Source organism: Phacochoerus africanus, chromosome 16 (assembly GCF_016906955.1).
Source record: "Phacochoerus africanus isolate WHEZ1 chromosome 16, ROS_Pafr_v1, whole genome shotgun sequence".
Classification (NCBI taxonomy): domain Eukaryota; kingdom Metazoa; phylum Chordata; class Mammalia; order Artiodactyla; family Suidae; genus Phacochoerus; species Phacochoerus africanus.
Window position 1 is genome coordinate 9,392,189 of NC_062559.1, and position 21,371 is coordinate 9,413,559.

General features: G+C 46.8%; 1 protein-coding gene across 4 annotated transcripts in view; it reads left to right on the forward strand.

Moving 5' to 3' along the window:
- Nucleotides 1-5,681: 5,681 nt before the first annotated feature.
- SLC37A3 (solute carrier family 37 member 3) overlaps nt 5,682-21,371 on the forward strand; it is a 103,464-nt gene continuing 87,774 nt past the window's right edge. For 3 of the 4 annotated variants that reach the window (XM_047762964.1, XM_047762966.1, XM_047762967.1), the window contains exons 1-3: nt 5,682-5,791; nt 15,121-15,281; nt 17,580-17,688. In XM_047762964.1, coding sequence (XP_047618920.1) covers nt 15,193-15,281; nt 17,580-17,688 — 198 coding nt within the window. In that variant the 5' untranslated portion in view covers nt 5,682-5,791; nt 15,121-15,192. Of the gene's footprint in view, nt 5,792-5,918; nt 5,937-15,120; nt 15,282-17,579; nt 17,689-21,371 lie in introns of those variants that run through there. The other variant, XM_047762965.1, reaches the window with a different exon arrangement.

Here is a 21,371-nt window from a genome sequence, read left to right on the forward strand (position 1 = left end):
ATGTAAAACAGTTTTTTTGTTTGTTTGTTTGTTTGTTTTTGTCTTTTTAGGGCCGCATCTGCGGCATATGGAAGTTCCCAGGCTAGGGGTCTAATCGGAACTGTAGCCACCAGCCTACGCCACAGCCACAGCAACACGGGATCCAGAGCTGCGTCTGCGACCTACACCACAGCTCACGGCAATGCTGGTTCCTTAACTCACTGAACGAGGTCAGGGATCGAACCCACAACCTCAGGGACACTAGTTGGATTCATTTCCGCTGTGCCACGGCGGAAACTCCAAACAACTTTTTGGTTGTTTGTTTTGGCTGTACCCACGGGATGCAGAAGTTCCAGGGCCAGGGATTGAACCTTAGTCACAGCAGCGACTGGAACCACATCAGTGATCCTTAACTCACTGAACCACCAGGGAACTCTGAAAATGTGTTTCTACCTGTGGGTTGGGTCTGGCACTGAAGTAAGTAGATGACAGTTTATTCATTCTATAAGAATATTTATTTCCATGATTCCATCAGGAAACCTGTATATGATGATTTGACTTACCCACAATTCCATTTACACATCACTTTCAGGGACCCTCTCTGGTTTTTGAGTTTTTTTGCCATGCCCATGGCATACGGCAGTCCCAGAATCAGGGACTGAACCTGCACCCCAGCAGTGACCTGAGCCGCTGCAGTGACAACACTGGATCCCCAACCGGCTGCACCATAAGACATCTCCAGGAACCTCTCTGGGGGAGGGTCGACCCCATGTAGGTAGGTAGAGCAAGAAAACAAAAGATACTGCAGACTGCACTTTGAGAGCCACTGTCATGTGTATGTGGCTTAGATAGAAAATGTATGGAGTTCCTGCTGTGGCTCAGTGGTAATGAACCCGACTAGTATCCATGAGGACCCAGGTTCGATCCCTGGCCTTGCTCAGTGGGTCAGGGATCCAGCGTTGCCCTGAGCTGTGCTGTAGGTCTCAGATGCAGCATGGATCTGGTGTTGCTGTGGCTGTGGTGGAGGCTGGCAGTTGCAGCTCCAATTCGACCCCTAGCCTGGGAACCTCCATATGCCTTGAGTTCAACCCTAAAAAGACAAAAAAGAAAAGAATGAAATGTAGGTCAAGATCTGCCACAAACACACGGGCAGGGGGCAGGAAATAAAACCTGTGAGGTGTCAAAATGTTTTCTTCTTCTGGTAATGATTACTGATCAAGAAAAAGTAAACGCAGCTGACTTAGACCCAGCCCTTGGAGAGCTTCTAGAAGTAGAAAGGAAATGGTAAAATGCCTGGATGCTTACGGAAGTCAAGGAGAGGCGCTGCCTCTTTTACCACAACCTTCTCTACCGACGAGACTGCAAATGCAAAGAGCACAGAGCTATGAGCTATGAGAAGAGGGCATTCTTTTTTTTTTTTTTTTTGGTCTTTTTAGGGCCTTACCCGTGGCATATGGAGGTTCCCAGGCTAGAGCTGCCAGTCTACACCACAGCCACAGCAACATCAGATCTGAGCCTCGTCTGCAACCTACACCACAGCTCACAGCAACGCCGGTTCCTTAACCTACTGAGTGAGGCCAGGGATCAAACCCGCAACTTCACGGTTCTGAGTCAGATTTGTTAACCACTGAGGCATGATGGGAACTCCCCAGGCATTCTTGATCTAGGTGATGGTGACACAGGTTGTATACTTATTTTATACACACACATACATCTTGTACACGTTACACATATAAATTTCACATTTCTTTTTTTTTTAGGGCTGCACCTGGAGCGTATGGAAGTTCCCAGGGCAGGGGCTGAATTGGAGCTATAGCCACAGCAACATGGGATCTGAGTAGCATCTGTGACCTACACCTGAGTTCACTGCAATGCTGGACCCTTAACCCACTAAGTGAGACCAGGGAGGGAACTTGTGTCCTCATGGATCCTAGCCAGGTTTGTTACCACTGAGCCATAATGGGAACTACACAATTTTTTTTTCTTTATTTTTCTTCCCAGGGCCACACTTGAGGCATATGATGGTTCCCAGGCTAGGGGTCTAATCGGAACTATAGCTGCTGGTCTACACCACAGCCACAGCAACATCAGATCTGAGTCTCGTCTGTGACCTCTGCCACAGCTCACGGCAACACTGGATCCTTAACCCACTTTGCGAGGCCAGGGATCAAACCTGCCTCCTCATGGTTCCTAGTCGGGTTCATTACTGCTGAGCCATGTTGGGAACTCCACAGTTCTGTTTTTTTTTTGGCCATAGTGTGCAGCAGCTTGATGTGGGGGATCTCAGTTCCCAGACCAGGGACTGAACCTGGGCCATAGGGGTGAAAGCACCGAATCTTAACCACTATACCAGAGGGGAACCCCCTCCCCCATTTTAACCATTTTAAAGTGTATTGTCCAAAAGTGTTATATTCTCATCAGCAGCAGCCATCTCCAGAACTTCTTCATCATCCTCAGCTGAAACCCTGCATCCATTAAACAATAACTCCAATTCCCCCCTGCCCCCAGCCCTCAGGAACCACTGTTCTCTTTTTGATTACCTTAGGTACCTCGCAGAAGTGGAATCATACAATATCTGTCCTTTTGTGTCTGGCTTATTGCACTTAGCATCATCATTTCAAGGCTCATCCATGGTGCAGCATGTGTCAGAATTTCATTGCTTTTTAAGCCTAAATTTAAAAAAAAGAAAAAAAGAAAGCCGTCATGGCTTAGCAGTTAACAAATCTGTTAACAAATCTGACTAGGATCCATGAGGACGCAGATTTGATCCCTGGCCTTGCTCAGTGGGTTAAGGATCCGGCGTTGCTGTGGCTGTGGTGTAGATTGCAGATGCAGCTCCGATTGGACCCCTAGCCTGGGAACCTCCATATGCTGTGGGTGCGGCCCTAAAAAGCGGAAAAAAAAAAAAGCCTAAGTAATTGTCCACAATTTGTTTTTTCACAATAAATGTGAAACAATGTTTGGCTGATTTATGGTTGCTCACAGTGATCACACATTTCCCCAGCCATACCCTCAGATGACTGGAAACAAAACTACCCCCGAATTGCGTAAAGGCAAATACAAATCAGAAATAAGAGGCTTAAGGAGTCCACGCTGTGGTGCAACAGGATCCGCAGCATCTCCGAAGGCCTGGGACACGTTTGATCCTCAGCCAGGCACAATGGGTGGGATCTGGTGCAACTGGGGCTTGGATCTGATCCCTGGACCAAGAACTCCTGAAGAGGGTTTTAAAAATAGGCTTGGGAGCTCCCTTCATGGCTCAGCGGTTAACAAACCTGACGAGGGCCCATGAGGATGCGGGTTCTATCCCTGGCTTCACTCAGCGGGTTAGGGATCCGGCACTGCCGTGAGCTGTGGTGTAGGTCACAGATGTGGCTCCAATCCCGCGTTGCTGTGGCTGTAGCTCTGATTTGACCCCTAGCCTGGGAACCTCCGTATGCCGCAGGTGTGGCCCTTAAAAAAAAAAAAGAGGGAGTTCCCGTCGTGGCGCAGTGGTTAACGAATCCGACTAGGAACCATGAGGTTGCGGGTTCGATCCCTGCCCTTGTTCAGTGGGTTAACGATCCGGCATTGCCGTGAGCTGTGGTGTAGGTTGCAGACGCAGCTCTAGATCCCGAGCTGCTGTGGCTCTGGCGTAGGCCGGTGGCTACAGCTCCGATTCAACCCCTAGCCTGGGAACCTCCATATGCCGCGGGAGCGGCCCAAGAAATAGCAACAACAACAACAACAACAAAGACAAAAAAAAAAAAAAAGAGGCTTAATTTTTCCTCGTTGAAAATAAGGTAAGAGGACGGGGAGCCGTCTTTTCAAGTTCAAACATCCAGGGAGCCAGGGAGATATTGCCCCTAACTCCCAGTTCTGGTGGGAAAGCGAGAGCCTGACTTCTGGAAGGCCCTGCTCCAATTTGCAAATCCATTTCCTGTCCTAAAGCTGTGAGAAGTTTGTTCTCTGGATAAGCCAACGCACAGGGTCTGAGGACTGAAGCACTGTGATAAAGTTAGAACCACGTGTGCAGGAGGTCCGAGTCCTGAGGACTCATGAATACCTTGAGAATGTGTACAGAGTGGGTTGTGCCTGCTGGGCTGTGTCAAGAGGGAGGTTCCTTTCTGCCTTTGCAACCTCTCAGCGCATTTCCTGTGATATGCATCTCACCCTAGTGTAAAGCTTATTCAGCAACAGTTTTCTTTTCTTTTTTTGTCTTTTGTAGGCCCGCACTCTCGACCTATGGAGGTTCCCAGGCCAGGGGTCTAATTCGAGCTGTAGCTGCCAGCCTACGCCAGAGCCACAGCAACGCAGGATCCAAGCTGCGTCTTCGACCTACACCACACCTCACGGCAACTCCAGATCCTTAACCCACTGAGCAAGGCCTGGAATCAAACCTGAAACCTCATGGTTCCTAGTCAGATTAGTTAATCACTGAGCCACGACGGAAACTCCATAAAACTGTTTTCGAATCTGCTAATTTTACGGAGAAGTTATCCAGGTGGGAGACTTTTTTTTTTTAAATTATATTTCCCGAGCAGTTGAAAGAGACCCCAGGAGGGCAGAGGACCCTTGTTCAGAGTTGAGTTTTGTGAGGCTGCCAGGACCTTACTCATTTATTTGTTTGAGTGGGAGGGGACGTAGAACAGCCCCGTTCTTAGCCCTCAGGGTAGGTCAGTAGCACACTTAACAGCACGTTTCTTTCTCTAAAAACAAAATGCAGGAGTTCCTGTCATGGCTCAGCAGTTAGCCAACCCAACTAGAATCCATGAGGACACAGACTCCATCCCTGGCCTCACGCAATGTTTAAGAATCCTGCCTTGGTATAGGTCACAGAGCAGCTTGGATCCCAAGTTGCTGTGGCTCTGGCATAGGCCTGTGGCTACAGCTCCAATTTGACCCCTAACCTGGGAACCTCCATATGCCACAGGTGCAGCCCTAAAGAGACAAAAAGACAAAAAAAAATGCAGAATAAAAGTTTTTTTTTAGGCTAGACTTGATTGGTTTATATATATATATATATATACACACACACACACACACACAAATATTTAACTAGCATGCAGCCAATATTAAAATGAAAAAATAGTGAGGTTAGTAAAACAAGAAATTAAATTGATTAAACAGAAAAATAAAATGAGCTCAAGCACAGACCGATTCATTTCACCATATAATCTAACGAAAATGCTAAAATATTAGAATGAACCAGGCCTAGCAATAAGTTAACAGTAAAGAACCATTAGTGCATGTAGGGGGAAAAAAACCCAGTATACATAATGTCTTGTCCTCCTAGAGGCACGGTGGAAAAGGTCTTTCAATGCAAACCGGATGAAAAGACACCAGAAACAACAATTAAATGTCGGCTTTTATGTAAAGGTTCAAGATCTTAGAAACCTCTGCAGACCTTTGTCCAATCCTTTGCTAGAATAAAAGTTTTTTGGAAAAAAAAATCATCTATACATCATTTCTTCCCAGATTATATCTTCTCTCTCCTCACTGCCTTTTTCCTAACAGCCCTGGCCGGGATCCGTCCTTCCTTACTCCTCACCTTCCCCGCGAGGGCGCGGGTCCACCCAGGCCAGCGGCGGAGGCTGAAATTAGCATCTTTCTCCCACTCTTTCCCACCTGCTCCCACCCCTGCGCTCGTCAGGTGATGCCCCGAGGTCGGACTACAACTCCCAGCATGCCGCAGGGACGGCGGCTCACGTGAGCGCCCGGAAACCCAGGTCTAGGCGGCGCGGGTGAGGTGGCGGCAGGAGTGGCGGAGTTGCGGGCGCGGCGGCGCGAGCGGAGCGGTCGGCTGAAGCGCTGCGACGAATGCGGGTCTCGGGTGCGCGAGAAGCGGCACGCGGGGCCCGAGCTGAGCAGGGGTTGGAGCCCCGGCTTGGGACGGGGGTGGGGGCGCCGCAGGCGAGGGCAGGTCCGAGGGGCTTCCAGGTCGGCAGGACCGACGGAGATGCAGATGGTGGAGGACGGTGGGTGTGGCGCCGCGGGCTGGATGGGCCTGCCTGGCTCCTCGGCGCCCCAGCCCCTCTGTGCCGCGGAACCCGGCGGGGCGGGCGAGGAGCGCAGCGGGAGCAGAGCGGGAGGATCGGGAGGGCCTCCGGGGAGAGGCGGCGGCCTGGTCCCCAGCCGGCGAGGCGGCGGCGGGGGCGCTTGTGCAAGAAAAAGGCTTGTGGTCTAGGCCAGGTGAAAGGATACCTCACAGGTAGGACGAAGAGGCTTTTGGAAAGGATGTACGGAGGCCAAAGAGGAAGAAGAGTCTTAGTGAAATAACTGGATTTTGCTTTTTGGTAACTACCCAGGTCTCACTCAAGAATTTGATGAGATTGCTTTTTCGTCGGTATTCTTATTTGCAGAATGTGTTCTGTTTATTCTCACTTTTGATGTCCACAGGATTTTCGGTGTTTCCAGAAATTAGGTGATCTCCTGGTAACTTACTGAAATGGTTGTAGGGAGTTCCTGGGGTGAGCAAAATCTGATTCTTAATGGCCACCTTCTTTTCTTCAGTGCCTTGATGCTTGAATTCTTCCTTTCCTGTTTATTGAGTATTTGCTGCATTCCAGGTTCTCTCTGTAGAACATTCTGTAAGTTATTTCATTTAATCGTTAAGTGAGGAAATCAAGGCTCAAAGAAGTTCCATAGAAGGTCTTGGATTCCAGCTGGAACTTATAAAAGTTTTTGTTTGGGCCACACATGGCTTCAAATGCCAGTCTTTATTAAACTTTGATATCCAGTCTCTACATTAGAAAATGACCCCAAAACGATACTTTTGTAAGCTCAAGGTCAGTGCAGTGTCTTGTTCACTAGCTGTCAGGATCCATGTATTCGTCTTTGTTTCAGGTTCAGATTTGTCTTGTTTCATCAGTGATAAGGAAATGTCACAGCAGTGACCATTAACTTGAATATAAGTCCTTTGTCTAAGAGAAGGAAATATTTTTATTTGGAAACTATTGTCTTTGGAATATGTTCAGAATAGGAAGAATGTGGTTTGGGGAACCTTGGAATGAGATGAGAGAACTTTACAGGAAAGTGCTAGGTGTTTTACATCTGTGGTAATGAAACAATTTAAGGGAAAAATTACAGGAAGATGTGAGGGTTTTTTTGTTTTTTGTGTTTTTTTTTTGCATTTTAGGGCCACACTCACACCATATGGAGATTCCCAGGCTAGGGGGCCAATCAGCTACAGCAGCCAGCCTACAGCCACAGCAACGCCAGATCCCAGCCACATCTGTGATCTACACCACAGCTTGCAACAACACTGGATCCTTTACCCACTGAGTGAGGCCAGGGATCGAACCCGCATCCTGTTGGGATTCCTTTCCACGGGGCCACGATGAGAACTCCAATACTTGAGTTTTGAATTAAAACATTTGGGAGTTTCTGTCATGACGCAGTGGTTAACGAATCTGACTAGGAACCATGAGGTTGCGGGTTCGATCCCTGGCCTTGCCCAGGGGGTTAAGGATGCGTTGTTGCCGTGAGCTGTGGTGTAGGTTGCAGACGCAGCTCAGACCCCACGTGGCTGTGGCTGTGGTGTAGGCTGGCAGCTGTATCTCCGATTAGACCCCTAGCCTGAGAACCTCCATGTGCCTTGGGTGCAGCTCCAAAAAGACAAAAAAAAAGAATAAAAACGTTTAAGTGGTACAAGGGAAGGGGATAATATGGGATATAAAAGACACTTGTGTAGGTTTAAGTGGTAGGATGCGAAATTACAACATACACAGCTTTCGCAATAGGTGGACTCAATTATCCATTTAATACTACCCCCCACCTCTTTTTTTTTTTTTTTTTTTGCTTTTTAGGGCCGCAGGTGCAGCATATGGAAGTTCCCAGGCTAAGAGTTGAATTGGAGCTGCAGTTGCAGCCCTGTACCACAGCCACAGCAAAGCAGGGTCTGAGCTGCTTCTGTGACCTACATTGAGGCTCACAGCAACGTTGGATCCTTAAGCCAGTGAGTGAGGCCAGGAATTGAACCTGCATCTTTATGGATACTAGTCAGATCCTTAATCTGCTGAGCCACAGTGGGAACTCCATCCCCCCTACCTCTTTATACTGAGTACACCTAATCTTTTTACTTTGCAGACATTAAGATGGAAGTATAGGGAGTAAGGTGATTGCCCATATAATGCCCTTCTCATTTTCAGTGTGTGTGAGAACCATTACTAATAAGGTGCTTTTTTCCCATCCTGGATTTATACTTCTTTGTGGTTTTTTTTGGCTGTGCCCATGGTATGTGGGACGTTCCGGGACCAGGGATCAAACCTGAGCCACAGCAGTAACCCAAGCCACAACACTGAGTCCATAACTGCCAGGCCACCAGGGAACTCCTGGTTAATGTTTTCTTTTTTCTTTTTTTTGTCTTTTAGGGCTGCATTCGTGGCTTATGGAAGTTCCCAGGCTAGGAGTCGAATCATAGCTGCAGCTGCCACCCTGTGTGCCACAGCCACAGCAACGTGGGATCCAAGCCAAGTCTGTGACCTACACCACAGCTCATAGCAACACCAAGTCCTTAACCCACTGAGCGAGACCAGGGATCAAACCCGAGTTCTCATGGATACTAGTCAGGTTTGTTATTGCTGAGCCATGACAGGAACTCCCTGGTTTATGTTTTAAGATATATTTCTGGCTGATGTGTGAAGAGCGATGGGAAGGATGGCTAGATACGAAACAGTGAAACCCGGACTTTCCATCATGGCTCGGTGGGTTACAAACCCGACTAGTATCCATGAGGATGTGGGTTCAATCCCTGACCTCGCTCAGTGGGTTTAGTAACGGGTTGCATGCGGAAACTGAGAAACTGAGGGCTCAGTGCTAGTTGCCTTGGTGGTACTAGCTTCTGAGGGCAGTCCTGGGGATGGATAGGTTTGGAGGGAGGAAGCCAAGAATTGTGTTTTAGGCATGAGGAGGGGTGTCATGTGGCCGGTTGGCCGAGCCCCAGGGAACCCTGGAGGGCCTGAGCCGGAGCTGGAGCTCTGGGTTGGCAGAAGGCTGTGGTGCTAGGTGGAAGAGAGAGAGGCTGGAAGGGAACTTTGAAATGATTATCTGAGAGGTTAAGAAAGCAGTCATTAGGGAAGTGAAGGCCTGCTGGGCAGTGTTACATGCCCTCTGAGGTTTGTGGTTTTGAATCTATCAAGCGAAATCAGCCTGCTTGTGTGATTTTTCTCTGGCAAAATGCAACCACTTGGGCCCAGGGGAGGAGGCCAGAGGCAAGCAAGAAGAAAAGACCCATAGGAAAGAGAGCTCAGATTCTATGCTGGTCAAGAAGGAGATTTGGTCCGGAGGAGGGTACCGGGTGATGGGGAAAAAAAAAGGCGAGGTGGCTCCGAATTCAGAGCTTGCAGAGGTAACGTGACTGTCAGAGTGGGGAGTATGCAGAAAGCAGTTCTCTGGAAGGAAAGTCGAATGTTGGAAATCCAGTTTGGGAGGTGTGGTGCACTTACTGGTGATGACAGGGGCTGGGTTTTGACCTTGGAGTGGTCTTCGTTTGTTTTTTGTCTTTCTAGGGCCTTACCCGCGGCATATGGAGGTTCCCAGGCTAGGGATGGAATTGGAGCTGCAGCCACAGCCACATGGAATCCAAGCCACATCTGTGACCTACACCACAGCTCATGGCAATGCCAGATCCCTGATCCACTGAGCCAGGCCAGGGATCGAACCCGCATCCTCATGGCTGCTAGTCGGGTTTGTTTCCCCTGCACCACAACAGGAACTCCCTACAAGACAGCTTTAAATCTTATATTTGAGTTGGAATGGACCCAAATATATAGGGAAAGTGAAATTTGGGGGATGTTTTATATTCCAAGGCAGTGTCTATAAGGGGGAGAGTGCCCTCTGCTTGGATGTGTTCCATGGGAAGCCGTCTTGTATTCAGCATTGATCACACAACATGGAGTGTTTTATCCTGGGAAGTACCTTGTGTGGGTGATCCTGTAGGACCCCACGAAGCGTCAAGACACATCAGATGAGTTAGTGATCATGAATGTTTCTTGAAAAGTAGAACATGACTCAGTGGTTCTGCATCCATTTCGATGGCAAGGATATATATATACATATATATATTTTAGGGCAGCACCCACAGCACCTGGAAGTTCCCAGGCTAGGGGTTGAATTACAGCTACAGCTGCTGGCTTACACGCCAGCCATAGCAGTGCGGGATCCGAGCCTTGTCTGTGACCTGCGCTGCAGCTCTTGGCAATGCTGGATCCTTAACCAGTTGAGCAAAACCACGGATTGAACCTGAGTCCTCATGGATACTAGTCAGTTTGTTACCGCTGAACCATGACGGCGTCTTATTTTTCACAAGTTTTTTTTTTTTTTTTAAGATGAGTCTTGTTCTCACATGGTAGTTGGATACTCAGCATCCATGGATTAAGAAAATACTAAATGGAGTTCCCATCGTGGCGCAGTGGTTAACGAATCCGACTAGGAGCCATGAGGTTGCGGGTTTGATCCCTGCCCTTGCTCAGTGGGTTAAGGATCCGGCGTTGCCGTGAGATGTGGTGTAGGTTGCAGACTGGGCTCAGGTCCCGCGTTGCTGTGGCTGTGATGTAGGCCGGCGGCTACAGCTCTGATTAGACCCCTAGTCTGGGAACCTCCATATGCCAAGGGAGTGGCCCTAGAAAAGGCAAAAAGACAAAAAAACCAAAAAAACCAAAAAACTAAATGACAAGCTTCTATTAATTCAGAAACACTTAAAATGAATTTTAGTTTTATTAATTACAACGGCCTTTACATACAGTTCAAAAATGTGAGATACTCGTTCAGTCTATATTCAGGTCTGGAAAGAATGATTTTCTGAAAGTCGGATGTGTTTGGCAGACCAGACTTGGCAGAAACTCTGCGCTTCACTGGGGCCGCGGAGCTCATAGATGATTAGAGATCACTTTTTTGATGTAGGGGATCTAAAGTGCAAGGTTATTATTATTATTAATGATTATAATTACCTAGGAATTATAAATATATATTCGTTTTAAAGGGCAGTCTGCCAACAGCTGGTGACGGTTTAAAACTATTTTCCCCCTGTACGTATTAAGCATTTTCTTCCCTGTCACTGCAGCTAAGGAAAAGGTGGTTTATTTAGAAACCAAATCCAGATGATCTCAAACAGCTTGGTAGTCGTCAAAATGCTGTTTAGCCCAGAACGCTATTATTGCTGAAGCAGCATAGTCCCAATCTGTTGGAGCATACATACCGTTTTGGAATTATTATTTTACCTGATTAAATTACAGAATTTCACGACCCACACTCTTTTCTGAAGTATTCAGTACAGTGTTGTGAGTTTTGTGTTCAGTTCAAAGAGCTACTATGATTTATAAAGAATGGCTAAAACTTTTGAGTCATTTCACTTGGGTGTCATGTTTAATTTTGGGGACGGAGGTAAATTTAGCAGTAACGCTAATAGCTCTCGGGTTTGTAACTTCCTGAAATGAGAGATGAAATGTTTATTTACATTTTGTGAGTGGAAGTTTATAGTCTTACTTGGCTCATAATGTCATTAACATTTTTCAGGGAGACCAATTCTATGAAATGAGCTACAGTTTTCCTGATGTGGGATTAATCCTGGGCAAATCAGTGGCTAAAATAATTCTCTTAATACCTTACGCACATTGTTGATTTTAGTTTCATAACTCTCAGAAGAGACAGGCCATTTTACGGATGATGGTCTGTGACTCAGAGAGAATGACCTGTCCATGGGCTCACAGCCAGTAGGTGAATCAGCCATAATGTTTATATAATTTTAACCACCTCAACTTTGCACCTTTTATCCAAACGTTTCAACAGTGGTCTTTCAGCTGGATCTCTCAGCATTTAAGATTTGGGTCCCCCTACCAAACTGTAGTATAGTACTGTAGTATAGTAGAGAGGGAGTTCCTGTTGTGGTGCAGTGGAAATGAATCTGACTAGTATCCACGAGGACACAGGTTCGATCCCTGGCTTTGCTAAGTGGGTTAAGGATCAGTTGCTGGGAGCTGTGGTGTAGGTTGCAGACGTGGCTCGGCTCTTGCGTGGCTGTGTCGGTGGAGTAGGCGGGGCACCTGTAGCTCCAATTCGAGCCCTAGCCTGGGAATTTAACTATGCCATGGGTGTGGCCCTAAAAAGCAAAAAAAAAAAAAAAAAAACCCAAAAACACCCCGTAGTAGAGAAAAGGAGTGTAAGTAGCAGATTCGGGGAACGCAGCCTTGGGCAAAGCCCTGTGACGCACTAATTACAGTGCTGGAAGCTCTTGAGTTTGTCTCCTACCTTGATTGTTGTTGTTTATCATTCAAGGTATTTTGTAAATTTATTTCTTTTCCTTATATGCAGATAAACTATAGGACTTTTCCAGTGCTGTGGATATTTTCCTTCCTGATTATAAAAGCACTATTCACGGTTATTGTAGAATTTTTAGAAAAGTATATAGAAAACCAAAATTACCCGTAATCCCACTACTCAGAGGGAACTATATATTCCTTATTTATTTGTAAATATTATGTAAACCTAGAGTTTGGTTGATTATAAGTCATATCTTTTTTCCACTTGATATTTTCTCATTTTATTAAAAAGCCTTGATTCATTATGTTAAATGCTAAGATACTCAGCCACATGGATACACCATCATTTATTTAGTCATCCCCCCCCCCTTTTTTTTTTTCCATCTATTGGGATGGCACTTAGGGGCCTCTAGCATTGTGGAAATTCTCATTATTCAGTTTTGGGGAATTTTTTTTTTTTTTTGTCTTTTTGCCATTTCTTGGGCCACTCCCGCAGCACATGGAGGTTCCCAGGCTAGGGGTCCAATCGGAGCTGCAGCCGCCCGCCTACACCACAGCCACAGCAACTCGGGATCCGAGCCGCGTCTGCGACCTACACCACAGCTCACGGCAACACCAGATCGTCAACCCACTGCGCAAGGGCTGGGACCGAACCCGCAACCTCATGGTTCCTAGTCGAATTCGTTAACCACTGCGCCACGACGGGAACTCCTCCCCTTTTATTGTATATTGTTTCTGCAGACTTAGAGCTGCTGACATTAAGTTTAGTTTTTTTAGGCTTAATCTTGGCTGTCAGAGCGTGGATGGATGCGGCTATCAGAGAGGGCAGAGAAGAGGCGGTGGTGGAAAGAGAGAACGTAGGAGTGGCCCAGCCTTCTTTTCTCTCTTCCCTTATGACTGACACAAAGGTCATTGCTTTAAGACAAGAAAGCTTTCCCAACTTTTTATGAAAACTACCTGTGTGTGTAGAACTGAATGCATCTTGTATTTCTTGAGAAACAAATCCCTGGAAATAGATTTTTTTTTTTTTGTCTTTTTGCCATTTCTTGGGCCGCTCCCTCGGCATATGGAGGTTCCCAGGCTAGGGGTCGAATCGGAGCTGTAACCACCGGCCTACATCAGAGCCACAGCAACGCAAGATCCGAGCCGCATCTGCAACCTACACCACGGCTCACGGCAATGCCGGGTCGTTAACCCACTGAGCAAGGCCAGGGACCGAACCCGCAACCTCATGGTTCCTAGTCGGATTCGTTAACCATTGAGCCATGACGGGAACTCCTTGCATTTTTGTGTCAAAGGCTCTTGATGAACATAGCCAGATTGTCTTCCTATGAAATTGTGTTATTTTCACTTCCATCAGCAGTGGATGAGAGTTCAGGAATCATTAGACCTTGAGCTGCATTGAGCATAGTCTGTTTTTGGGGTGAGGGGTGAAGGAGCAGAAGATAGCTTTGGCAGAGGGGGCCACAGCAGGCTAATATCCTGAAGACTGTGCCCCCTTTGGAAGGTTTAGGAGGTGGTTTTATAGTTTGGGGAGTGGAAAATAGGGCTGCAGATAGGGATCAAGGTAGAGTCAAGCTTCCATTGTCTTGCTTTCTTTCTTTTTTTTCGGGGAGGGGTCTTTATGTCTTTTTAGGGCCGCATCTATGGCATATGGAGGTTCCCAGTCTAGCTATAGTCTAGCTAGCTATAGCTGCCAGCTTATGCCACAGCGACCCTGCATCCGAGCCACATCTGAGACCTACACCACAGCTCAGGGCAATGCTGGATCCTCAACCTACTGAGTGAGGCCGGGGATCGAACCTGTGCCCTCGTGGATGCTAGTCGGGTTCTTTAACCACTGACAGGAACTCCTGCATTGTCTTTCATAGCTGGTGTTTAGTGGCCCCATGACTGGTTCTGATGGTCCTCCTTCTTCCTGGAATGAAGATGCTTCATCAAGTAGCTCTTCCATTTGTTGAGGGTTTTAGTTCCGGTGTCTGGAGGTTCCGGTTCTCAGCGTAGAAGGAATTCAGCGAGAGACCAAGTGATAGCCAAGAAATAGATTTATTAGGATGTTTGTGAGCAATGCAAGTGGGCAGGCAAGGAGACTCTGCCAAGCATATTCTTCTTTAACTATGCAAACTTTTTTATTGCCTTAATTAGCATTTTTTATGTTCTAGTAAGATTGAAACTTTTTTTTTTGTCTCTGAGTCTTGTCTTTTTAGGGCTGCACCTATGGCATATGGAGGTTCCCAGGCTAGGGGTGGAATTGGAGCTGCAGCTGCTGGCCTAGACAGCCACAGCCAGATCCGAGTCGTGTCTGTGACCTACACCACAGCTCATGGCAGTGCCAGATCCTTAACCCACTGATGGAGGCTGGGAATCGAACCTGCGTCCTCATGGATACTAGTTGGGTTCGTTAACCACTGAGCCACGATGGGAATTCCAGATTGTAACTTTTATTTGATAAGTTTGTTTTTTTGGCCACACCTGCATGTGAAAGTCCCTGGGCCAAGGGTTGAACCAGTTCTGCAATTGTGACCCGTGTCACAGCTGTGGCAATGCCAGATTTTTAACCCACTGTGCCATGGGGGAGCTTTCCTTGATAAGTTCAATAGCTGTTTCGTTTCCTTTGCTTATCTTCCGGTCAGATTTAGTGGTTTCCTTATCAGTTAGTGTGAGAGTACTTTCCTATTAGCATGCTGTCTTTTTGTTGAGGATTTCTTTTTAAAGGAGTCGCTAATGACTATAAAACATCGTTATCAGTCTCGTTTTCTGGTGTCAGCTAAACCATGTGTTTTTTTTGTTGTTTTTTTTTTCCCAAGACTTGATTTTATGCTGCCTGGTTATAGGTCCAGTTAATTCAATTTTTGGCTCCTTTGCCTGTTACGGGTAATTTTAGTAATGTGTTTTGTCTTTACAGAAAGAAGAAATGACGTAACCCATTCAGTATCCAGACTCTAAGGTCAAGGTGAGAAGGAAGGTCAGGAAGAACATGGCCTGGCCAAATATCCTTCAGAGAGGTACCCTGCTGTCCCGCTTCAGCCACCATCATGTGGTCGTGTTCCTGCTCACCTTCTTCAGGTAAGCGGACCGCTAAACCCCCTCTCTTCTTCTTGTCCTTTTGAAGGAGCTGTTTATTGCATGGCATGTGCTTAATGCAGTGATTGACGTGGGCTTATCATGAAATAGACTAGCTCGTCCTTCTGTTCTTCTCTGTTTTGTTTTTCCTTGCTGTGCCCACAGCATGTGGAAGGCCCCTGTCTAGGGATGGAGCATCACAGCAGTGCCCCAAGCCAGATCCTTAACCTCCTGTTCCGCAAGAGAACGCCTCTTCTCTACTTTTGTTTTGTTTTGTTTTTTAATTTTTTATGTTTTTTAAAATTTTATTGGAGTGTTTTTTTTTTTTTTTTTAAGGGCTGAACCCGCCACATATGGAAGTTCCCGGGCTGGGGGTCCCATCAGAGGTGCAGTTGCCGGCCTAAGCCACAGCCACAGCAACCCGGGTTCCAAGCCACGTCTGCAACCTACACCACAGCTCATGGCAGTTCTGGATCCTTAACCCACTGGGTGAGGCCAGGGATCGGACCCAGATCTCCATGGATACCAGTCAGGTTCATTTCTGCTGCGCCACCCGTGGGAACTCCCTGCTCCACTTTTCAGTAGCTCTCATACAGTAGTTCTTCGAGGGTGTTTTGCCCATGGAGACATTTTTGGTTGTCATGCTGGGGGAGGGGGTGCTACTTGCATTTAGTGGGGAGAGACCGGGGATGCTGCTCAACATCTTACAATACACAGGGCAACCCCCTGCAATAGAGAATTTGAAGGGCCCCACATGTCAGTACTGCCATGATTAAAAAACCTTGGTCTAGGAGTTCCCGTCGTGGCGCAGTGGTTAACGAATCCGACTAGGAACCATGAGGTTGCGGGTTCGGTCCCTGCCCTTGCTCAGTGGGTTAAGGATCCGGCGTTGCCATGAGCTGTGGCGTAGGTGGCAGACGCGGCTCGGATCCTGCGTTGCTGTGGCTCTGGCGTAGGCCGATGGCTACAGCTCCGATTCAACCCCTAGCCTGGGAACCTCCATATGCCGCGGAGCGGCCCAAGAAATAGCAACAACAACAACAACAACAAAAAGACAAAAGACAAAAAAAAAAACACCTTGGTCTAATATAAAGTCCTTTAATGGTTAAAACCAGAGCTTAGGGCAAAGGATGTGCGTGTTCAGGGAATACCCTGTGCCTCCTTGAGCAGTAATGGTGATGGGAGACATCTGGGAGGAACTTCAGTGACTAAAAAGACAAAAAAAAAAAAGTCTTAAAATCCTTTGCAGAATTGCAGCCATGATTTAAAGGGGTTGGGATCAGTGACATCTCCATCTTCTAGATCCAGGGACCTGTTACGAGTTAACTTAGGGATTCATGTTGAAAAACACGTGTGTGTGTGTGTGTGTGTGTCATGTTGAAAAAGACGTGTGTGTGTGTGTGTGTGTGTGTGTGTGTGTTATGACCACACCTGCAGCACATGGAGGTTCCCAGGCTAGGGGTTGAACTGGAGCTTCAGGTGCTGGCCTACACCACAGCTCATGGCAATGTCGGATCCTTAACCCACTAAGCGAGGCCAGGGATCAAACCTGCATCTTCATGGATACTGGTTGGCTTCGTTACCACAGAGCCACTGCAGGAACTCCTAGTTTTGTCTTTCTTAAGTTTTTAATTTATTTTTGTCTTTATGGCTGCACCCACCGTATATAGAAGTTCCCGGGCCAGGGATTGAATCCGAGCCTCAGGGCAACGCTGGATCCTTTAACCCTCTGTTCTGGGCCCCGGATCAAACCCGAGCTGCTGTAGTTAGATTCTTAACCCACTTTGCCATGGCAGGAATTCCAAGTTAGTTGTTTCTTTTGCTTAACAGAGACTGAATGGATAGTTTTTTTTAATGTATTTTTTTATTGGATATAGTTGATTTACGGTGTCGTGTTTGAATGGATAGTTCTTTGTAAAGCAGTGCTTTTTCTTGCTTGTTTTTTAAATTTTTTTTGTTTTGTTTGTTTAGGGCTGCGCCTGTGGCATATGAAAGTTCCGCTTCCCAGGCTACTAGGGGTCAAATCAGAGCTGTAGCCGGCGGCCTACACCATAGCTACAGCGACGCAGGATCTGAGCTGCGTCTGCGACCTACACCACAGCTCACGACGACGCTGGATCCAGCACACAACCTTATGGTTCCTAGTCAGATTTGTTAACCACTGAGCCACAACGGGAACTCCTGCTTGCTTTTTTAAAAGAGAAGAATTCTGATATTGGATAGAACAAATGGGAATATATCTGATTTTATTGAATGTGTTTTTTTTGCTATTCCTTCAACAGTGTTTTTCCTCTCTTACAGTTACTCGTTGCTCCACGCGTCAAGAAAAACATTTAGCAACGTCAAAGTCAGTATCTCTAAGCAGTGGACCCCAAGTGCTTTTAACAAGTCAGTTGACCTGCCTGTAGAGGTAAGCAGAACAAAGTGCTGGGCTGGATTTTAGAGGGAACCGTGGGGGAGTTCTCCAGGTGCCGAGTGGGTTAAGGATCTGACGTTGTCACTGCTGGGCCTTGGGTTGCTGCTGTGGCTTGGGTTGCCAGGGCTACCCATAAATTCTTCTTAAGTTCTGTTTTGTGTCATTTTATCCTTAGGATGGCTTACTGTTTTTTTCTGGGATAAAATCTAAACTAATCTGCCTGATTTCTTAGCTTGCCCTGATTCAGGGCTGTTATACCATTTCAGCCCACTTATTTCTCACTGTTTTGAAATCACACAATTCTGGCGAGGCTGCTTTTTCATTGAGTTTCACAAATGCTATGCCCATCTCAGTACACAGATCCACACCTCTCAACCCTTGCTATGTTATTTGAGTTCTACTTAGGTGGAATTATAGGTACATATTAATATACTTAGCTTTTTTCTTTGGTCTTTTTAGGCCTGCACCCGAGACATACAGAAGTTCCCTGGCTAGGGGTTGAATCGGAGCTGCAGCTGTTGGCCTGTGCCACAGCCACAGCCACAGCCATGCACGATCTGAGCCATGTCTGTGACCTGCATCACAGCTGACGGCAATGCCGGATCCTTAACCCACTGAGCGAGGCCAGGGATCGAAACTGAGTCCTCATGGATACTAGTTGGGTTTGTTTCTCCTGAGCCACAACAGGAACTCGTGGCAAGTTCTTTCTTATACTGAGGTAGGAGTGTTGTGCTGTTTAATTTTGATCTTGGGTTTTATTCTGAGTCATGTACGCTAATCAGTTCCTGCTGCAGGATAGCCTGAGAATTGCTGAGGAAAACCTATTTCTCCTGTTTAGGCAGAACATCCTTGGCTCTTTTGACTGTGATAATGATATTGAGCACTAAGTGTGGTTTTTCAGGGACAGGCTGACCCATAGGATTTGATCTAGGCAATATATTTCTGGGTTTCTGGTTATATTGCCTTTTTTTTTTTTTTTTTTTTTGCGCTGTACCTGCAGCATGAGGAAGTTCCCAGGCCAGGAATGGAGCCCACACCACTGCAGTGACAATGCAGGGTCCTTAACCCGCTGTGCCACAAGGGAACTCCTTGCCTTTGTTTTTTATGGTAACTGGGTTGGGGAGCCCCAGGACCACCCGCAGGTTTGATGATTCACTAGGAGGACTCATAGGACTCAGCATATGACTCAAACCTGTGGTTTATTGTGGTGAAACGGTACAGATCAAAATCAACAGAAGGAGTGAGGTCTAGAGGAAACCACGTGGACCCCACAAGTCCATGACTCCAGTAGAGTCATGTAGCTGTGCTTCATCCTTCCAGCACCAAGTTGTGCCAGTGCTGGTGAGATGTAGCCCACTGGGGAAGCCCCTTAGAGACTTGGTGCCAGGGTTTTTATCGGGGCTGGTCATATGGGCGCCCTCTGCCTGGCATATAACGAAAATTCCACTTTCCCATAAGAAAAGCAGGTGCTCAGCACAAAACCACATTGGACAGACAGGGAGGCACTCTTAGCAGGGAATGACGGGAGCACTCCCAAGATCCAGGTTCCCAGGGACCGTCCTTGCAAGTAGGTCTTCCTTTTTGTCTTTTGGCTGCTTGCACAGCATGTGGACGTTCCTGGGCCAGGGGTCGAATCTGAGCTGCAGCTGTGACGTCTGCCCCAGCTGTGGCAATTCCAGATCCTTAACCCACTGCGCTGAGATGGGGATCAAACCTGTGCTGCCCAGAGACAACTTTTACTTAACCAGCTGGGCCGCAGCAGGAACTCCCCCAAGTAGTTCTTTTTAAAGGTAGCGTCTTAGGTCCATATGTTAACTTTGCTGCCAGTAACCATGTCACCTTATTGGCTAATACTGAATTTGCATTAACTTTACTGATAAAATATTTATTTATTTACTTATGCCAGGTGCTGCTAAAGTTGTTTTGCCATTCTGTTTTTTCTGAACTACAGGTTCAATAGCTTGGAGCCATTGGTTGTATAAAGTCAAGTTCTGACTTGAAGGTCATGGTGTTTCCATAGCTGTCCTCACGGAGAGCAGTGTCAGCTTTCCATTCCCTATCTTTAGACTTTAAAGTCTAGGTTTTTCTTTCCTAAAGCCGGCACTGGGGAGTGGAGTGGCTAGGGCAGTATGGACCTTTCACTTCTCCTGGACTTCTAGGTCTGAAACTGTCTTAACTCTTGCTTCCTCTGGAAACTTTCTTTTTTTGCTTTTTAGGGCCATACCTGAGGCTTATGGAAGTTTCCAGGCTTGGGGTTGAATTGGAGCTACAGCTTCCAGCCTACACTACAGCCACAGCCACACTAGATCCAAGCCAGTCGGCAACCTACACCACAGGTCATGGCAATGCTGGATCCTTAACCCACTGAGCAAGGCCAGGGATTGAAACTGCATCCTCATGGATAATAGTCAGATTCGTTTCTACTGTGCCACAGTGGAAACTGTAAGGGACTTACTTTCTTGTCCAAAGTGGAAAGGTTCTTAGAACCAGAAGTATAGGTAGAATTAGTCTGAATTCTAAGGAATGTTTTGTTTATATATACATACATATATATATATACACATACACACACATATATAAAATGTTAAACATTTCTTAAGTGTCCTAAATCGCATCCTCAAAACAAATGTATAGCTTTCATTTCTGTTTGCTTGTTTTTTTCTTTTTTTTGACTGCTCCTTGGCATAGGAGTTCCCTGACCAGGGATCAGATACAAGCTGCAGTTGCCACTTAGGTTGCAGCTGCAGTAGTGCCGGATCCTTAACCCATTGTGCCAGGCTGGGGATGGAACCTGCGTCCCAGTGCTCCCAAGATATCTCTGATTCTGATTCATATGTGCCACAGCAGGAACCGCAGCTTTACTTTTTTTTTTTTTTTTCTTTTTTTTTTTTTTTTTTTTTTGCTTTTTAAAGCTGCACCTGAGGCAAATGGAGGTTCCCAGGCTGGGAGTCAAATCGGAGTTGTAGCTGCCGGTCTACGCCATAGCCACAGCAACTTGGGTTCCTAGCTGCATCCGTGACCTACACCACAGCTCATGGCAGTAGAGGATCCTTAACTCACTAAGCAAGGCCGGGGATCGAGCCTTCATCCTCTCGGATGTTAGTTGGGTTTGTTACTGCTCAGCCATGACCGGGATACCCTCCAGCTTTCATTGCATAGCCAGGTGCTTAGGTGCTTTAGAAAAATGATTAAGCAGACACAGTCTCTGTCCCTTAAGACTTTATAGTGGATCCCACTGACCTGGACACACATTGGAAAGAGTGAGAGAACGTAACATCTATGTTTATAGATACTAGCAAGGAAATGCTTAAGTCTAATATTTGAGGACAACTTGACTGAAAATTGTCAACAAACATTTATTTATTTATTTTTTTGTCTCTTTGCTATTTCTTGGGCCACTCCCGCGGCATATGGAGGTTCCCAGGCTAGGGGTCGAATTGGAGCTGTAGCCCCCAGCCTACGCCAGAGCCACAGCAACGCGGGATCCGAGCCGCGTCTGCTACCTACACCACAGCTCACGGCAACGCCGGATCATTAACCCACTGAGCAGGGCAGGGACCGAACCCGCAACCTCATGGTTCCTAGTCGGATTCGTTAACCACTGTGCCACGACAGGAACTCCAACAAACATTTATTAAATTATAAAGTTGTCTCTCTCCAGACAGTAGAGTCCTCCC